The sequence below is a fragment of the Gorilla gorilla genome, chromosome 20 (genome assembly GCF_029281585.2).
Source record: "Gorilla gorilla gorilla isolate KB3781 chromosome 20, NHGRI_mGorGor1-v2.1_pri, whole genome shotgun sequence".
Lineage (NCBI taxonomy): Eukaryota > Metazoa > Chordata > Mammalia > Primates > Hominidae > Gorilla > Gorilla gorilla.
In genome coordinates, this window is record NC_073244.2 from 66,737,093 (window position 1) to 66,754,461 (window position 17,369).

Sequence of the window (17,369 nt, forward strand, 5' to 3'; positions counted from 1 at the left end):
TTTTAGACACTGTTTCTGCTAAGGGGCTCCCTGTGTCCACACTCTTGAGGATGCTGCACTTTATGTAGCCTTATAGAACCCTTTAAATTTAGTAGCCAGAGCCCTCTAATTTGTTATTATAGGCTACTCGCTATTTTTTTTTCTTGAGGCGGAGTCTTGCTCTGTCGCCCAGGCTGGACTGCAGTGGCGCAGTCTCAGCTCACTGCAACCTCCACCTCCCAGGTTCAAGCGATTTTCGTGCCTCAGCCTCTTGGGTAGCTGGCGTTACAGGTGCCTGCCACCAGGCACGGCTAATTTTTGGATTTTTAGCAGAGACACGGTTTCACTGTGTTGGCCAGGCTGCTCTCAATCTCCTCATCTCAGTTGATCCGCCCACCTTGGCTTCCAGACGTGCTGAGGAAACTTGATTTTCTATAGCATTATGTTACTGGATATTTCTATAAAATTTAAAATGAGGGAGGGAGAGAGACAGAGAGAGAGCAAACTCCAGAGTTGGGACTCTGGAATCTCGGGTCATGAGACAAATTTTAGATAAAACTACAAAACTCCAGAATTTACAGGTGTGGTTTTTGCTGATAAAGTACAATTCTAAGATTGTAAATAATTGCATAATCCTTCCCTGGGAATTTAAATCATTTTAACTGGTTCTGCTGTAATACTAGAAATACAACCATGAACAATTCTAATGGTTTATTAGTCACAATGACTCTGAAAACATTAATAATACGGATTAGATATTTTGCATATTACACAGGAAGAAGAGTTTGAATCTCAGATAAAAACAATAAAAATACATAAAAAGTCTTTCACGTTAGCACAGATTTTAGGCATCTCGTGTTTGGGAGGTTGGATCTGAGATGTGTTTTGAGTTGGTCATAGTGAAGGACACTAGGTGTCAATTCTAGTGAGAACAATTTCCAGGAAGCCGTGTTCCGCTCTTGAGCGAGCACCCACTGAGCCTCATGCAAGGTAGAAAGAGCCTGAGTACGTCACCCTCCCATGATGTGGTCAACATGTAAACTGCATGGGCAGGGCGCCAAATAACATCCTGTGCGCTGCTGAGCTGAGCTGGGGCGCGGCCGCCTGTCTGCTCCGGCAGCACCATGTCGCTCATGGTCATCAGCATGGCGTGTGTTGGTGAGTCCTGGAAAGGAATAGAGGGAGGGAGTGCGGGGATGGAGATCTGCGCCCAGACGTGGAGATATAGGCCTGGAGGTGGAGTTGTGGGCCTGGAGTGGAGATATGGGCCTAGAGAGGGAGTGCTGGGCCTAGAAGTGGAGATAGGAACCTGGAGTGGAGATAGGAGTCTGGAGTGGAGATCTGGGCCTGGAGTGGAGATAGGAACCTGGAGGGGAGATAGGAGTCTGGAGTGGAGACATGGGCCTGGAGGTAGAGATATGGGCCTGGAGTGGAGATATGGGCCTGGAGGTAGAGATATGGGCCTGGAGTGTAGATATGGGCCTGGAGGTAGAGATATGGGCCTGGAGTGGAGATATGGGCCTGGAGTGGAGACATGGGCATGGGGTGGACATATGAGCCTGGAGGTGGAGATATGGGCCTGGAGTGGAGATATGGGCCTGGAGGTGATGATATGGGCCTGGAGTGTAGATATGGGCCTGGAGTGGAGATATGAGCCTGGAGTGGAGATATGGGCCTGGATTGGAGATATGGGCCTAGGGTGGAGATATGAGCCTGGATTGGAGATATGGGCCTGGAGTGGAGATATGGGACTGGAGTGGAGATATGGGTCTGGAGTGGAGATATGAGCCTGGATTGGAGATATGGGCCTGGAGTGGAGATATGGGCCTGGAGTGGAGATATGGGACTGGAGTGGAGATATGGGCCTAGGATGGAGATATGGGCCTGGATTGGAGATATGGGCCTGGAGTGGAGAGATGGGCCTGGAGTGGAGATATGGGCCTGGATTGGAGATATGGGCCAAGGGTGGAGATCTGAGCCTGGATTGGAGATATGGGCCTGGATTGGTGATATGGGCCTAGGGTGGAAATATCGGCCTAGAGTGGAGATATGGGACTGGAGTGGAGATATGGGCCTGGAGTGGAGATATGGGACTGGAGTGGAGATATGGGCCTGGGGTGGAGATATGGGCCTGGATTGGAGATATGAGCCTGGATTGGAGATATGGGCCTGGATTGGTGATATGGGTTTAGGGTGGAAATATCGGCCTAGAGTGGAGATATGGGCCTGGAGTGGAGATATGGGCCTGGAGTGGAGATATGGGCCTGGAGTGGAGATGTGGGCTTGGGGTGCGGATATGGGCCTGGAGGCTGGGTCTCTGCACAGCCAAGAGCCCTTTCTTGGGTGCAGGTAGGCACTGAGGGTGAGTTTACCTTCGGCCCAGCAAAGGTCTGGCTGCCAAGACTCACAGCCCAGTGGGGGCAGCAAGGGAGGCCTGGTTTGCCTGCAGATGGATCATCCATCATGATCTTTCTTTCCAGGGTTGTTCTTGCTGCAGGGGGCCTGGCCACACATGGGTGAGTCTTTCTCCAAACCTTAGGGTGTCATCTCCCCACATAACAGGATTTTCCAGAAACCAGAGGGAAGTCCTGTTGGGGAGTCTCTCATAAACTAGGAAGAGAGGACCCTCGGATGCTCCGCCCACAGTCCTGACCTCGCCTCCCTGGCCTTTCATTCCCTTGGCAGAGTCAAGTCCTGTGGGGACCAGGGTTACACCAGGGTGCTCAAAGCTGGGGTGTGTGGTGGGGAAGTAGTAGGAACAGCAGATCCTCTGAGGACAAAGGTGTTACTCACACACTTCAGCGTTTCCATGACGGTAGGGGCTGCAGTGTGGCTGCTGCCACTGTACCAGAAGAGGTGGGAAGCCACAGCCATGGCCCTGACATTCCAAATCCTCTGATGGGGGCTCAGTTTTTTATTTTCATTCAGGCATCTGCTGATATTCCATTCTCAAAGGACATGCCCTCCACCCCATGTCTACCCTGTGTTGTTTTATGTGAGTAATCTTACAGTATTAAAATCTAGTAGGAGTCTCTTACTCAGCACTTGTTCAAAGTTCTCAGCTGACACTTTTGTTGTAGGGAGACACCTTGTCTTTGAGGGATGGGTCCTTCCTTTAGCCCTAGGCACCAAGGTGTGATAGCAGCCATAGAAACGTGGAAAGTGGGGAGAATCTTCTGAGCACAGGGAGGGAGGGGCGGCTCCACATCCTCCTCTCTAAGGCGGCGCCTCCTTCTCCCCAAGGTGGTCAGGACAAGACCTTGCTTTCTACCTGGCCCAGCCTTGTGGTCCCTCCAGAACATGTGACTCTTCGGTGTCACTCTAATCTTGGGTTTAACAACTTCAGTGTGTACAAAGAAGATGGGGTGCCTGGCCCTGAGCTCTACGACAGAGTATTCTGGAAAAGCCTTTTCATGGGCCCTGTGACCACGTCACACGCAGGGACCTACAGATGTCGGGGTTCACACCCACACTCCCCCACTGGGTGATTGGCACCCAGCAACCCCCTGGTGATCATGGTCACAGGTCAGAGGGCTCCTGTCTGGGATTCTCCTTGTCCCACCTCCTGAATCCCAGAGCTTCTGGTAGGCATGTCCTTGAGGGTCCCATCACGCAGGCCCTGACTGTATTTGGGGTAAAGGGGGATTGAATACAGGGAAATGGGTGCTATGGTGGGAAGAATAATTGTCCCCAATGATGACTGCATTCTAATCCCTGGAGTCTGTGACTATTTATGTTATAGGGGAAGGGACTGAAGGGGAAGATGGAGTTCAGATTGTTGATGAGTTGACCTTGAGATGGGGAGACAGCCTGGACTGTCCCGGTGGGCTCAGTATAATCACAAGGGTCCACATGAAAGGAGGAAGAAGAGGAGAGTGGGGATTACAGCAGCATAATGGGAGTCTCCACCAGCTTTGGAGGTGGAGGAAGGCCATGAGCCATGAATGCAGGTGGCCTATAGAGGCTGGAAAAGTCAAGGAACTGATTCTCCTGAGTCTCCAGAGGGAACGCAGCCCTGCAGATGCCTTGATTTTAGCCCTCGAAAAACAGGGTCCGCTTTCTGTCTCCAGAATCGGAGGGGGTCAGTGTGCTCTCTCCTGCTGCCATGCTTCTGATAATTTTCTACAGCAGCAACAGGAAAACAACACTGGAACCCAGGTCAAGGACAAGTTAAGAAAAGACACAAGGATAGCCAGGCATGGTGGCAGGTGCATGTAATCCTAGCGACTCAGGAGGCTGAGGGCAGGAGAATCGCTTGAACCCAGGAGACAGAGGTTGCAGTGAGCCTAGACCACACCACTTCACTCCAGCCTGGGCGAAGGAGTGAGACTCTGTCTCCAAAGTTAATTAATTAAAGAAACCAAACAAGGAGAAGGTTGGCTACACCGAGATCAGCAAGGGTGGGATGATGATGCCACCACCAGGCTCCATCCACATAGGGAGGGGTTGATACTCCTCCAACCAGCACCAAGAGCCAGCCTATGGAAACTGGCACCATGGAGAAGGCACAGGCATGGCAAGAGTGGCTCCCAGTCCCCACCAGGAACAGGGTGTGTGGATACTGGTACCTGCCTTACTGATCAGTTCATACCTCTTGCCAAGGATTCCAATTCGTCCAAAAGAGATTGAACCAGGCTGCTAAGAGCCTGGACATGCAGCATATCCTGGTTCCTCGTCCACCCCCACATATACAGCAGGAAAGACATTAGAGTGAAATAGATACAACAGCCCAAGAGATGAGGCTGAGCCCAGCAGCAAGGGAATCAGAGGCTACTAGAGACAGAGGGAGAGAGAAGAGGAAGGGAGACAGATGGAAGGACCTGCACCAGGAGTTATGGGCACAGAAAAGAACATGAAGACACAGAGAGGAAGGAGAGAGATAAGACACCAGAGAGGGGAAGCCTCCCTCATTCCAGGTGCCGTGGATGGGATGATAAAGAGAGACACCTTCTAAACTGACAACCTCTCTTCCTAGGAGTCCACAGAAAACCTTCCCTCCTGGCCCACCCAGGTCCCCTGGTGAAATCAAAAGAGACAGTCATCCTGCAATGTTGGTCAGATGTCATGTTTGAGCACTTCCTTCTGCACAGAGAGGGGATGTTTAACGACACTTTGCACCTCATTGGAGAGCACCATGATGGGGTCTCCAAGGCCAACTTCTCCATCGGTCGCATGACGAAAGACCTGGCAGGGACCTACAGATGCTACGGTTCTGTTACTCACTCCCCCTATCAGTTATCGGCTCCCAGTGACCCTCTGGACATCGTTATCATAGGTGAGAGTGTCCAGACATTCTTCTCACTGTCTTTGGGACACAGAGTGAATGATCCAGGACTTGGAGGCCCAGGTGGTAGTAAGGAAGATGAGCTTGGTATTCTTATGGAGAGAGACTGACTTGGTGAGGTCTGTACCAACAGAGACAGAGAAACAGGAGACACAAGTACAGACCAGGTGTCATAACAGAGGACAGACAGGGGCCATAGAGGGAGTTAGAAAAGACAGAAGGAGTTAAAGGAGACAGACAGACAGACATGTCCCAGAGAGAGGTGTCCTTCCATGCTGACTTTGCTCAGAGACCTGGCACAGGTTAGAAGTTTCATTTCTGTTTCACCTCCACAAAGTGTTCTCTACCAGGCAACCCAAGGACACCCATATTTCTGACCTGAGTTGGGTCCTGTGGCCTCAGGCCTTGTGGCACCTACAGATGCCATGTTTATTCTCACACCTCTGCCTTCCATGAAATTGAGAGTAATCGTCCCAGGATATCATGGCCCCAGAACACCAACCCCTGTATGCTGTGTGAACTTGTGGTCCCCAGACTGGATTCTGAGGCTCACATTCCAAATAACCCCACATATGAGAGGATCACTGAGAGACACAGAGAGAAATCAGGAACACCAAAAAGTAAAGACATAAACACACAGAGAATGAGCCAGAGGAAGGAGACTGAGAGACTCACTGACACATAAAGGGAGAGAAAAGAGGGCAGAGAAGTGGTGAGAATGATGGAAGGGAGCAGAGAAAAGCACTACAATTAGAGTCCTGAGGGAGAGGCACAAGGACATAGAAAGATGGAGATGTGGGGATGAATTGCAGAGATTCCAAAGAGAACTAGAGAGACCGAGAGGCCGAGCAAGACAGATGATAGATGGATAGATATAGATAGATGATAAATAGGTAGATGATAGATAATAGGTTATAGATACTTAGATGATGATTGATTGATTCATTAATAGATGATACATAGAGATGATGATGAAGACAGATAGATAATATATAGAGATAGAGAGGCAGACAAAGAGAGAAATCATAGAGAGAGAGGGACGATACATAGATATAGATAATAGATGATTGATGGATAGATAGACAATTGATAGATAAATAGATGATATATAGATATAGATGACAGGTAGAGAATTTGTAGATAGGCACCGAATAGACAAATAGATAGATTGATAGATAATAGATAGAAATATGCAGAAAGTTATGAACAGGATGCAAACTGAGAAACTCAGAATTAAAAAAAGTAACATCAAGTCAACCAATCCAAGGAGAGTCAGAGAGAATGAAAGAATCCAAAAGGGGAAAACATATCTGGAGGTGGGGAAGTGAGATCAGAGACCTAGAGAGACAGAGAAGGTGGAAGGAGGAAATAGACACGGAGAGAGATGGGGTGGAGGGTGAGAGAGAGAGAGAGAGCATTAGGTCATAGAGCAGGGGAGTGAGTTCTCAGCTCAGGTGTGAGGGGAGTTGTGACAAGGAAGAACCTCCCTGAGGAAACTGCCTCTTCTCCTTCCAGGTCTATATGAGAAACCTTCTCTCTCAGCCCAGCCGGGCCCCACGGTTCTGGCAGGAGAGAGCGTGACCTTGTCCTGCAGCTCCCGGAGATCCTATGAAATGTACCATCTATCCAGGGAGGGGGAGGCCCATGAATGTAGGCTCCCTGCAGTGCGCAAGGTCAACAGGACATTCCAGGCAGACTTTCCTCTGGGCCCTGCCACCCACGGAGGGACCTACAGATGCTTCGGCTCTTTCCGTGACTCTCCCTACGAGTGGTCAGACTCGAGTAACCCACTGTTTGTTTCTGTCGCAGGTGAGAAAACCCCATACCTGTCTCATGTCCTATGATCCTAAAGCCATAGCTGAGGAGTTTCCTGCCGATGATGGAGAGAAGCATAGACAGATGCAGAGAGAAGACGCAGCATGGTTGTGAGGGCGGGTCAGGGCCCAGGATGGTAGACAAAACACCTCCAAAACCTCCTGCACGGCCTGCATGAAGGCCCGTGGCCAGGGCTCCAGGCACCCAGGCAGATGGAGAAAGCGGTCAGGACAGACCCAGAGAAGGGGAGACTGGGCTCAGTTTGGAGACATCAGAGGTTCCCTCAGCCCCCTAACCTTACCCATTTCCCAGAAGCCCATCTGGCCTCTCACCCACACAGAGATGTCGTCACCAGCAACCCCTACACCCTTTTCTTTCTGTCTGAAAAAATATTTATTGAGGTGAAATATACCTATATAGCTTACCAACTTTAACATTTTCTTTTTTTTTTTAATTGGAGTCTAGCGCTGTCCCCTATGCTGGAGTGCAGTGGTACAATCTCAGCTCACTGTAACCTCCGCCTCCTGGGTTCAAGCGATTCTCCTGCCTCGGCCGCCTGAGTAGCTGGTACTACAGGCATGCATCACCACACCAGGCTACTTTCTGTATTTTTAGTAGAGAGGTGGTTTCACCATGTTGGTCAAGCTGACCATGTGATCCACCCGCCTCAGCCTCCCAAAGTGCTGGGATTACAGGCATGAGCCACCCCGCCCGGCCACGTTTACCAACTTTAAGTGTAAAGGCTAGTGGTCATAAATACATACATATATTTTGTTTGTTTGTTTGTTTTATCCTCCACTCTTTTCTTCCTGGCCTCTGGTAGCCACCATTCTACTCTCTACCTTCATGAGATCCACCTTTTAGCTCCTGTATATGGGTGAGAAATGAGAATCTTTGTAATGACTTCCAGTTCCATCCATGTGGCTGCAAATATCAGGATGTTATTCTTTCTATGGATGAGTAGTCTCCACTGTGCGAATGTACCACATTCTCTCTATCCATTCATCCACTGACGGGCAGGTAGGTTGACTCCACATCTTGGCTACTGTGAACAGTGCTGCACCAATCATACGAGTGCAGATATCACTTCGATACATTGATTTACTTTCCTTTGGATATAAACCCAGTAGTGAAATTGCTGGATACTGTGAAAGTTCTCTTTTTAGTTTTCCGTTTGTTGTTTTTGTTTTTGTTTTTGAGACAGTTTCCCTCTGTGGCCAGGCTGGAGTACAAGTGATGTCATCTTGGCTCATTGCAACCTCCGCCTCCTGGGTTCAAACGATTTTCCTGCCTCAGCCTCCCTAGTAGCTGGGATTACAGGTACATGCCACCATGCCTGGCTACTTTTTGTTTTTTTTAGTATAGATGGGGTTTCCCCATGTTGGCTGGGCTGCTCTCAAACTCATGACCTCAACTGAGGTGCCCGCCTCGGTCTCACAAAGTGCCGGGATTACAGGCGTGATCCACCACACCCAACCTCTTTTCAGTTCTTTAAAGGACTTCCACACTTTTCTCCTTAATGGCTGTACCAATTTACACTCCTACTAACAGGGTACCAGGGTTCTCCTTTCTCTACCACTTTGCCAGTATTTGTTTTGCCTGTCTTGCTGCTAAAAGCCATTTTATTTTATTTTATTTTATTTTATTTTATTTTATTTTATTTTATTTTGAGATGGAGTTTCGCTCTTGTCACCCAGGCTGGAGTGCAGTGGCATGATCTCGGCTCACTGCAACCTCCACCTCCCAGGTTCGAGTGATTCTCCTGCCTCAGCCTTCCGAGTAGCTGGGATTACAGGCACATGCCACCACGCCCGGCTAATTTTTGTGTTTTTAGTAGAGACAGTGTTTCTCCATGTGGGTCAGACTGGTCTCAAACTCCCAACCTCAGGAGATTCACCCACCTCGGGCTCTCAAAGTTCTAGGATGACAGACGTGAGCCACCATGCCCGGCCTAAAAGCCATGTTAATGGGGTGAGATGAAAACTCACTTCAATTTTAATTTCCGTTTCTCTGATGATGAGTGATACTGAGCACTTTTTCATATGCGGGGAAATTTCATGTCTTTTGCTCCTTTTTCAATTAAATCATTTGTTTTACTGAGTTGTTTGAGCTTCTTATATTTCTAGTTATTAATCCCGTCTCAGATGCATAGTTTGCATATAGTTGCTCCCAGTCTGTGGGTTGTCTCTTCACTTTGTTTGTTTATCTTTGGTGGCGCAGAAGTTGCTTAGTTTGATGTAATCCCAATGGTCTATTTTTTGCTTTGATTACCTGTGTTTTGAAGGTTTTAAACAAAACGTCTTTCCTCAGAGAAATGTCCTGGAGCATTTCCCCAATATTTTCTTCTACGTATTTCATAGTTTGAGGCCTTAGACTCACATCATTAATCCATTTTCATTTGATTTTTGTGTGCGGTGACAGGTAGAGGTGCAGTTTCATTCCTCAGCATGTAGATGTCCAGATTTCCCTGCACTGTTTATTGAAAAGACTGTCCTTTCCTGATTGTAAGTTCTTGGCACCTTTGTCAAAGTCCATTGGATGGGCTGGGCATGGTGGCTAACACCTGCAATTCCAGCACTTCGGGAGGCTGAGGCAGGTGGATCACCTGAGGCCAGGAGTTCAAGATCAGCCTGGCCAACATGGAGAAACATCGTCTCCACTAAAAATAAAAAATTAGCTGAGCATAGTGGTCAGCACCTGTAATACCACTACTCAGGAGTTTGAGGCGACAGAATTGATTGAACCCAGGAGGCTGAGGTTGCAGTGAACCGAGATTGCACCTCTGCACTCCAGCCTGGGTGACAGAGCAAGACTCCATCTCAAAAGAAAAAATAAAAAAGCACTGGATGTAAATGCATGGATTATATCTGTGTTATTCATTCTGCTCCGTTGTTCTATTTGCCTTTCTTTATGCCAATGTGATGCTGTTTTGCTTACTACAGCTCTGTAACATATTTTGAGATCAGGTAGTGTGATGCTCCTGTTTTCTCTTTATACCTTGAAGTATCAAGACAGTGGGCATCACATAAAAAAATTGTGGAAAAAAGGATCCCAGGACTCCCAGGGCCCAATATTAGATAACAGAGTGTTGGCCATGAACCAACCTCAAAGATTTCCATTGAGTAGAGGACAGACACCCTCATTTCCTCACCTCTCTCCTGTCTCGTGTTCTAGGAAACCCTTCAAATAGTTGGCCTTCACCCACTGAACCAAGCACCAAAACCGGTGAGTACAGAACCCTCTTATATCCGCTTTTGGAAACCTGGGGAGGTGGAAACCTTGGATGCAGGCATTGACTCAGCATCTCACAGCTCTGACATTGTGCACCTGTTTTCCACCATCTCCGAACTCCAGATACTCCTACAGCGAAAGGGATCTGGGCCCAACACAGGGGTCAGTGAAATCTCTTCATCTCTCATTTTATGGAGCTGAGACCTCCTACAAGCTAGAAGAATGATTGCCAATCTGACATCCTTCTCAGGAAAAATGCAATGTTTGTTCTGCCTGCATTCCTAACTGGAGGATAAATTCCTGGGGACTTTAGAGAGGGAAGGGAAGGGAACATCTGATGAGGGTGAGCTGTTTTAGAGAAGTTCCACTTGCCAAGGAATGAGCTCCTGTTGGTCATGAGGCAACCCTGGCTGACTCAGCAGAGCAAGAGCCTTGCCGTAACAGAGAACAGAGCTCAAGCACGCACACTTCGACTCATTGACTCATTCAGCCACGGCCCCATGCTCAGGCTGTGCAGTGTGGAATCTTTTCCTATTGTTGCCATAACAAATTTCCACAAGATTCGTGGGTGAAAACAAAACGGTTTTTTAATTATCTTACAGTGCTGTAGCTCAAAGTATGAAGTGCATCTCACTGGGCTAAAATCAAGGTGACAGCAAGGCTGCCTTCCCTCTGAGGGTTCCGGGCCAGAATCTGCTTCTCACTTGTCCCAGCTTCTAGAGGCTCCCACATTCCTTGGCTCCTGGTCCCCTTCCTTCTTCCTCAAAACCCACAAAGACTGGTCACATTTCACATGGCATCACTCAGACCCTTCTTCCTTACCACACCTCTTTCTCTCAATGCTGCTCTCCCTTCTTCCTTATCTTTTGAAAACTTGGGGATTCCATTTGGTTCACCAAGATGAAAATCCATCATAATTTCCTGGAAATCATCCAGGATACCCTTGTTTTAAGTTCAGCTGATTAGCAACCGTAGTTCCATCTGCAATCTTCATTCCTCCTTTCCATGTAAAATAACATATTCACAAGCTATGGAGGCTAGGACAGGGACATTTTGGGGTGGGACAGCATTCTCCTGCCTTCCACAAACAGTGAACAAGATGCATTTGGCCTCTGCTCTTGGGACACTGATATTGCAGATGGTTAAATGGGAGGGCAGAAAATGAATGCACAAGTGGACCAATAAATGAATGATCCATTGGGAAACATCTGTGCATGAAATCTATTTGTTTGTTTTTTCATTTGTTTATTGAGACAGAGTCTCCCCCTGTCTTCCAGGCTACAGTACAGTGTCACTATCTTGGCTCACTGCAACCTGCGTCTCCTGGATTCAAGTGATTCTCTTGCCTCAGCCTCTCGAGTAGCTGGGATTACAGGCAACTGCCACCATGCCCGGCTAATTCTTTTTGTATTTTTTGTAGAGAGGATGTTTCACCATGTTGGCCAAGCTTGTCTGAAACTCCCAACCTCAAGTGATCCAACCGCCTCAGCATCCCAAAGTACTGGGATAACAGGCGTGAGCCACTGTGCCCAGCCAGAATTCAAAATCAATAATAGATAATGCTGAGTGTATGATTTTGGGTGACAGAGAAGATCTCACTAATCAGATATTTGTGACATTAATGAAAAACACAGGTTGAACCCCTGAAAGATTGGTGGAAGGATTTTCCACACACAGCTGTCAGCCGTGAAGGCACAAAGGTGAAAACAATCTGATGTGGAAGGAAGAGGCTCTGCCTCAAATGCTGGGAATGACGTGGGGAGAATGACAAGACGACTGTGGAGGGACGGAGAGCACACCGGGTACACAGGAAACTCAGGAGGAACAAGGGGTGTGTGTTTGATACTCACAGCCCATGGATTCACCTCGGGGTAACCAGGAATCCCTACATGATTAATAGTGACTGACATGAAAATAAAGGAGGCCCAGGCTCATAACTGGAATCTAGGAGACTGTGGAAAAGGCAATTCCTGCCCCACTGGTGAAATGTGGTGCTGATTTAGACCCTAAGTGGATGAAGCAGATGGATATAAGCTATGTTTGTGAGGTGGAATCATTGGCTGGAAAGGCTTCCTGGGTATGATTTTCCTAGTTGTCTAATCCTCGCTTAATTAATTTCTTTCTGAGATTTATTCCTCCTACACATAAGTCAATACCTGGGAAAGGAGTGACACATATATGAGGGGTGGTGGAAATGAAGAGACCTATTATAGCATAGTATACAAGTCTGTGAACGGTGGCTCACGCCTCTAACCCAGCACTGCAGGAAGCCAAGGCGGGTGGATTCCATGAAGTCAGGAGTTCGAGCCCAGCCTGGCCAACATGGTGAAACCGTATCTGTACTAAAAATACAAAAATTAGCCAAGCATGGTGGTGCATTCCTGTAATCCCAGCTCCTACTCTGGAGGATGAAGCAGGAGAATGACTTCAACCCAGGAGGTGGAGGCTGCAGTGAGTGGAGATTGCATCACTGCACTCCAGCCTGGGTGACACAAGGAGACTCCATCTCAAAAAATAAAAATAAGAAATGCATAAATATAAAAAAACACACACGAATGACAAAGGCACCTGAAATCTAATCATTTTTCTATTTCTGTACAATTACTTCTTTGGTTCTTTATCTTATCCATTAGGCAATCAGCCTAAAACCTCTTCCCTATTTGGCTTTCTGTGAGCACGAGATCACATAGAAAACGTGAAAGCCCACTGAATCCTCCAGCACAGATCCTGGAATAGAGAAAGTGCTCTGTTCATCGCAAAAAAACATGCCCACTCACCCAAATCCCCCACCTCACCCCTACTTCCAATCACTTGTGGAGATTCACATAGACAATGGGGAGGTAAACATTAATACTCCTTGGAGTGAGTCCAGATTTTGGAATCAGAGATCAGTGCCAGCACTAGCTCCTGCTCCCCTTTCCTACTAATTCACAGGAGGACAGGTGGTATTGAAGCAATAGATGGCCGAGGGGTTGGTCCTTCCCCCAGCCTCTCGGGTAGAACAGCAGCCTAACATGTGTCTCCCGAGATCACAAAGAGTAGCACGTTTCACACGGGCTTCAACACTATTTCCCGGCCGTTTGACATAAGAGAATTCTACTTCCCTTTTTTTATCTTGATTTCACTTTTGTTTCCTTTCCTTGGAGAATGCAAGTTGTTTGACTCAAGAATGCTGTGGATGTAGAAATCCTAAAGCACATTCGCTGTGTACCAATCCCAGTGCAGTCTTCCCAGAGAAGACTCTAAACACCTCCTGGACTGCACCTGGGCCTATGCCAATTCCTATCACTCACCATCACTCCAGGGAGACAGAACACACAGAGAATACATTCCACAGGCAGGTTCATTACTAACAGATAAGCAGCGAGTGACAACTGAAGCCTACATTTCAATGTGAGCCAGTCCCTCAAGGCTCAGAAAAGCTGCTCGGGACATATGGAGTCACCCCATTTGCAGTGTAGCTGGGGGAAGCCAGAAAGCAGCCCAGCCTGGGTTTTGTACCCTGGAGCCACAGGAAGCTCTCAGCTAAAGCACTGCATGACGTCCTCCTCCAGGAAGAACAGGAAGACAGCCCAGGCTGTTCTGGGACATTCCTCCTGATCTCAGGACGTTGCTCTCTTTGTCCATTTTTGGTGCTCTAAAGGAACACTTGAGTCTGGGTAACTTCTAAAGAAAAGAGATTGGTTTGCCTCACAGTTCTGCAGGCTGTACTGGAAGCATGGCACCAGCGTCTATTTCTCGTGACGGCCTCAGCCTGCTCCCACTCTGGCAGAAGGGAAGGAGGGTCTGTCTGTGCAGAGACCACAGAGATCACACGGCAAGAGAGGGAGCAAGGGGGAGGGGGAGCGATGGAGCTTCCAAGCTCTTTTTAACAACCAGCTCTCCAGGAACTAATAGAGGGGGAACTTGCTAACCCCGTCTCCTTGGGACAGCATTGATCTGTTCATGATGGATCCACCTCCATGACCCAAACACCTCCCAAGAGGCCCAACCTCCCACACTGGGGGTGAAATTTCAATGTGAGGTTTGAAGGGGTCAAACATCTCAACTAAAGTAGTTGTATCCTCAGTACATTCTGTGGTTACTATGAGAGCTATAACTGAGAAAGCAGGAGAAAGCTGGGTCTCCCGCCATCTGGGTGCTTGTCCTAAAGAGACGTTGTATGTGGTGACCTGTCAATCAAGAAATGCGAGGCAATTCATAAAGAGGAACTGGTATGATTAGCTTCTTATTGGTGTCTTGTCTCCTTCCAGGTAACCCCAGACACCTGCACGTTCTGATTGGGACCTCAGTGGTCAAAATCCCTTTCACCATCCTCCTCTTCTTTCTCCTTCATCGCTGGTGCTCCAACAAAAAAAAGTAAGTCTCACGAAGCAGAGGCCAGAGAGCTCAGGGCCATGTGGAGAAGCAGGATGGGAGCACGCGGGTGTGTGTTCCTCACCGGCAGGATGATCCCTGGCCCAAGGCAGGAGCCACAGAGGGAGGACTTTCTAGAGAGAGCACCAGACACCTTGCCCCTGCCTTCAGCTCACAGACCATTGCCTGATTCTGAACTGTATCCTCATGTCCTCTGCAGCCACTCACATCCAGGAGAAGGTTCCATGACAGGCAGAAAGTGGGAGACAGAATCAATGGGATGGGACCTCAGAGCTATTCATGGGGTGGGTCCTTGAGCTCAGAGAGATAGAATGTCTGAGTCTGCTGTTGGCAACTGAGAGAACTCAGGCACCTATGGCCTCCCCCTGTATGTTCGTATCTGTTTATGAAATGAGGACCCAGAAGTGCCCTCCGAGCTGTTTTGATGACTTCCGTCTTCTACAGATGCTGCTGTAATGGACCAAGAGCATGCAGGGAACAGAACAGTGAACAGGGAGGTAGGTGCTCCTCGGCCCAGCCTCATGGCTAGTCTTATTCCCAAAGAGTCCTGATAAATGTGAGCACCCTCCCTCACTCAGCGTTTCCCTCTCTCCAGGACTCTGATGAACAAGACCCTCAGGAGGTGACATACGCATAATTGGATCACTGCGTTTTCACCCAGAGAAAAATCACTCACTCTTCTCAGAGGCCCAAGACACCCCCAACAGATACCAGCGTGTACATGGAACTTCCAAATGCTGAGCCCAGATCCAAAGTTGTCTCCTGCCCATGAGCACCACAGTCAGGCCTTGATGGGATCTTCTAGGGAGACAATAGCCCTGTCTCAAAATCAGCTTGCCAGCTCCCATGTACCAGCAGCTGGAATCTGAAGGCATCAGTCTTCATCTTAGGGCATCGCTCTTCCTCACACCACAAATCTGAACATGCCTCTCTCTTGCTTACAAATGTCTAAGGTCCCCACTGCCTGCTGCAGAGAAAACACACTCCTTTGCTTAGCCCACAATTCTCCCTTTCACTTGACCCCTGCCCACCTCTCCAACCTAACTGACTTACTTCCTAGTCTACTTGAGGCTGTGATCACACTGAGGAACTCACAATTCCAAACATACAAGAGGCTCCCTCTTGACATGGCACTTACACACGTGCTGTTCCACCTTCCCTCATGCTGTTTGACCTTTCTTCAGACTATTTTCCAGCCTTCTGTCAGCAGTGAAACCTATAAAATTTTTTGTGATTTCAATGTAGCTGTCTCCTCTTCAAATAAACATGTCTGCCCTCATTGCTTCAGTTAATGTGACACTGTATTCTCTGAAAGAAACCGCTGTTATCATTACCATGTCCATACAACCCCATCTATTCTCCACTGGGTTCTCACCCCTGGACTCTGAGCTTCTGGAAGCAGGGTGGAGCCTCATTTGTCTCTGGGACTCCTATTTCCATCCAAAGATGCAGCACATAGGAGGTTCCAAGGATCTTGAATCACATGAACAAGTGATATTCTTACTCACTGCAACCTGGAAAGCTGGCAGAGTCATTCCACGATGAAACATTTGTAGAGTCATAGGCCTTGTTAGTCTCATCTCCACGGGGACACATATCAACACATCATCTTTCATACTATAAATATACAGTCGCTCCTCCATATCTGTGGGGTTTACAGGTGTTTATTGAACCAAGTATAAATCAAAAATATTCAGAGAGAATATCCACAAAGTTTCAAAAAGCAAAATTATGTTGAATGGACACAAATGAGGCGGTGTGTAGGCTGTATCAGGAATTATAAGTAATCAAGAGATGATTTCATGTATACAGGAGGATGTGCATGGGTTATATCCAAATGCTGTGTCATTTTATGTAAGAGGCTTGAGCATCTGAAGATTTTGGTATCTGAGTGGAGATCCTGAAACCAATCACCCAGGAATAGTGAAGGATGACCGTATATGACTTTTATTTCTCAATTTTAAATATAAATCATAAAAAATGTACAATAACTAGATAAAAAGTAAGAAGTGTTTTCATAGTGTGAGAATAAGTTTAGATTTATTATTTCCTACGTGTAACCCTTTGGTTTAATATTGTTTATTGAGAAGACATTCTATGCCACCTTAAACCACACGGCCGACTTTGTCAACTCTAAAGGGACTGTGTGTACACGGATGTATTTTAGACACTGTTCCTGCTAAGGGGCTCCCTGTGTCGACACTCTTGAGGATGCTGCACTTTATGTAGCCTTATAAAACCCGTTAAATTTAGTAGCCAGAGCCCTCTAATTTGTTATTATAGGCTACTTGCTATTTTTTTTTCTTGAGGCGGAGTCTTGCTCTGTCACCCAGGCTGGACTGTAGTGGCGCAGTCTCAGCTCACTGCAACCTCCACCTCCCAGGTTCAAGCGATTTTCGTGCCTCAGCCTCTTGGGTAGCTGGCGTTACAGGTGCCTGCCACCAGGCACGGCTAATTTTTGGATTTTTAGCAGAGACACGGTTTCACTGTGTTGGCCAGGCTGCTCTCAATCTCCTCATCTCAGTTGATCCGCCCACCTTGGCTTCCAGACGTGCTGAGGAAACTTGATTTTCTATAGCATTATGTTACTGGATATTTCTATAAAATTTAAAATGAGGGAGGGAGAGAGACAGAGAGAGAGCAAACTCCAGAGTTGGGACTCTGGAATCTTGGGTCATGAGAC

At 47.7% G+C, this 17,369-nt stretch overlaps 1 protein-coding gene across 1 annotated transcript; it reads left to right on the forward strand.

The window, feature by feature from the left end:
- The first annotated feature begins 1,103 nt into the window (after positions 1-1,103).
- On the forward strand, positions 1,104-15,323 carry LOC115933440 (killer cell immunoglobulin-like receptor 2DS1). The gene is made up of 8 exons (XM_055370553.1): positions 1,104-1,137; positions 2,460-2,495; positions 4,955-5,254; positions 6,779-7,072; positions 10,253-10,303; positions 14,563-14,667; positions 15,131-15,183; positions 15,282-15,323. The coding sequence occupies exons 1-8, from the start codon at positions 1,104-1,106 to the stop codon at positions 15,321-15,323; spliced, it is 915 nt and encodes a 304-aa protein (XP_055226528.1).
- The last annotated feature ends 2,046 nt before the right edge of the window (positions 15,324-17,369 follow it).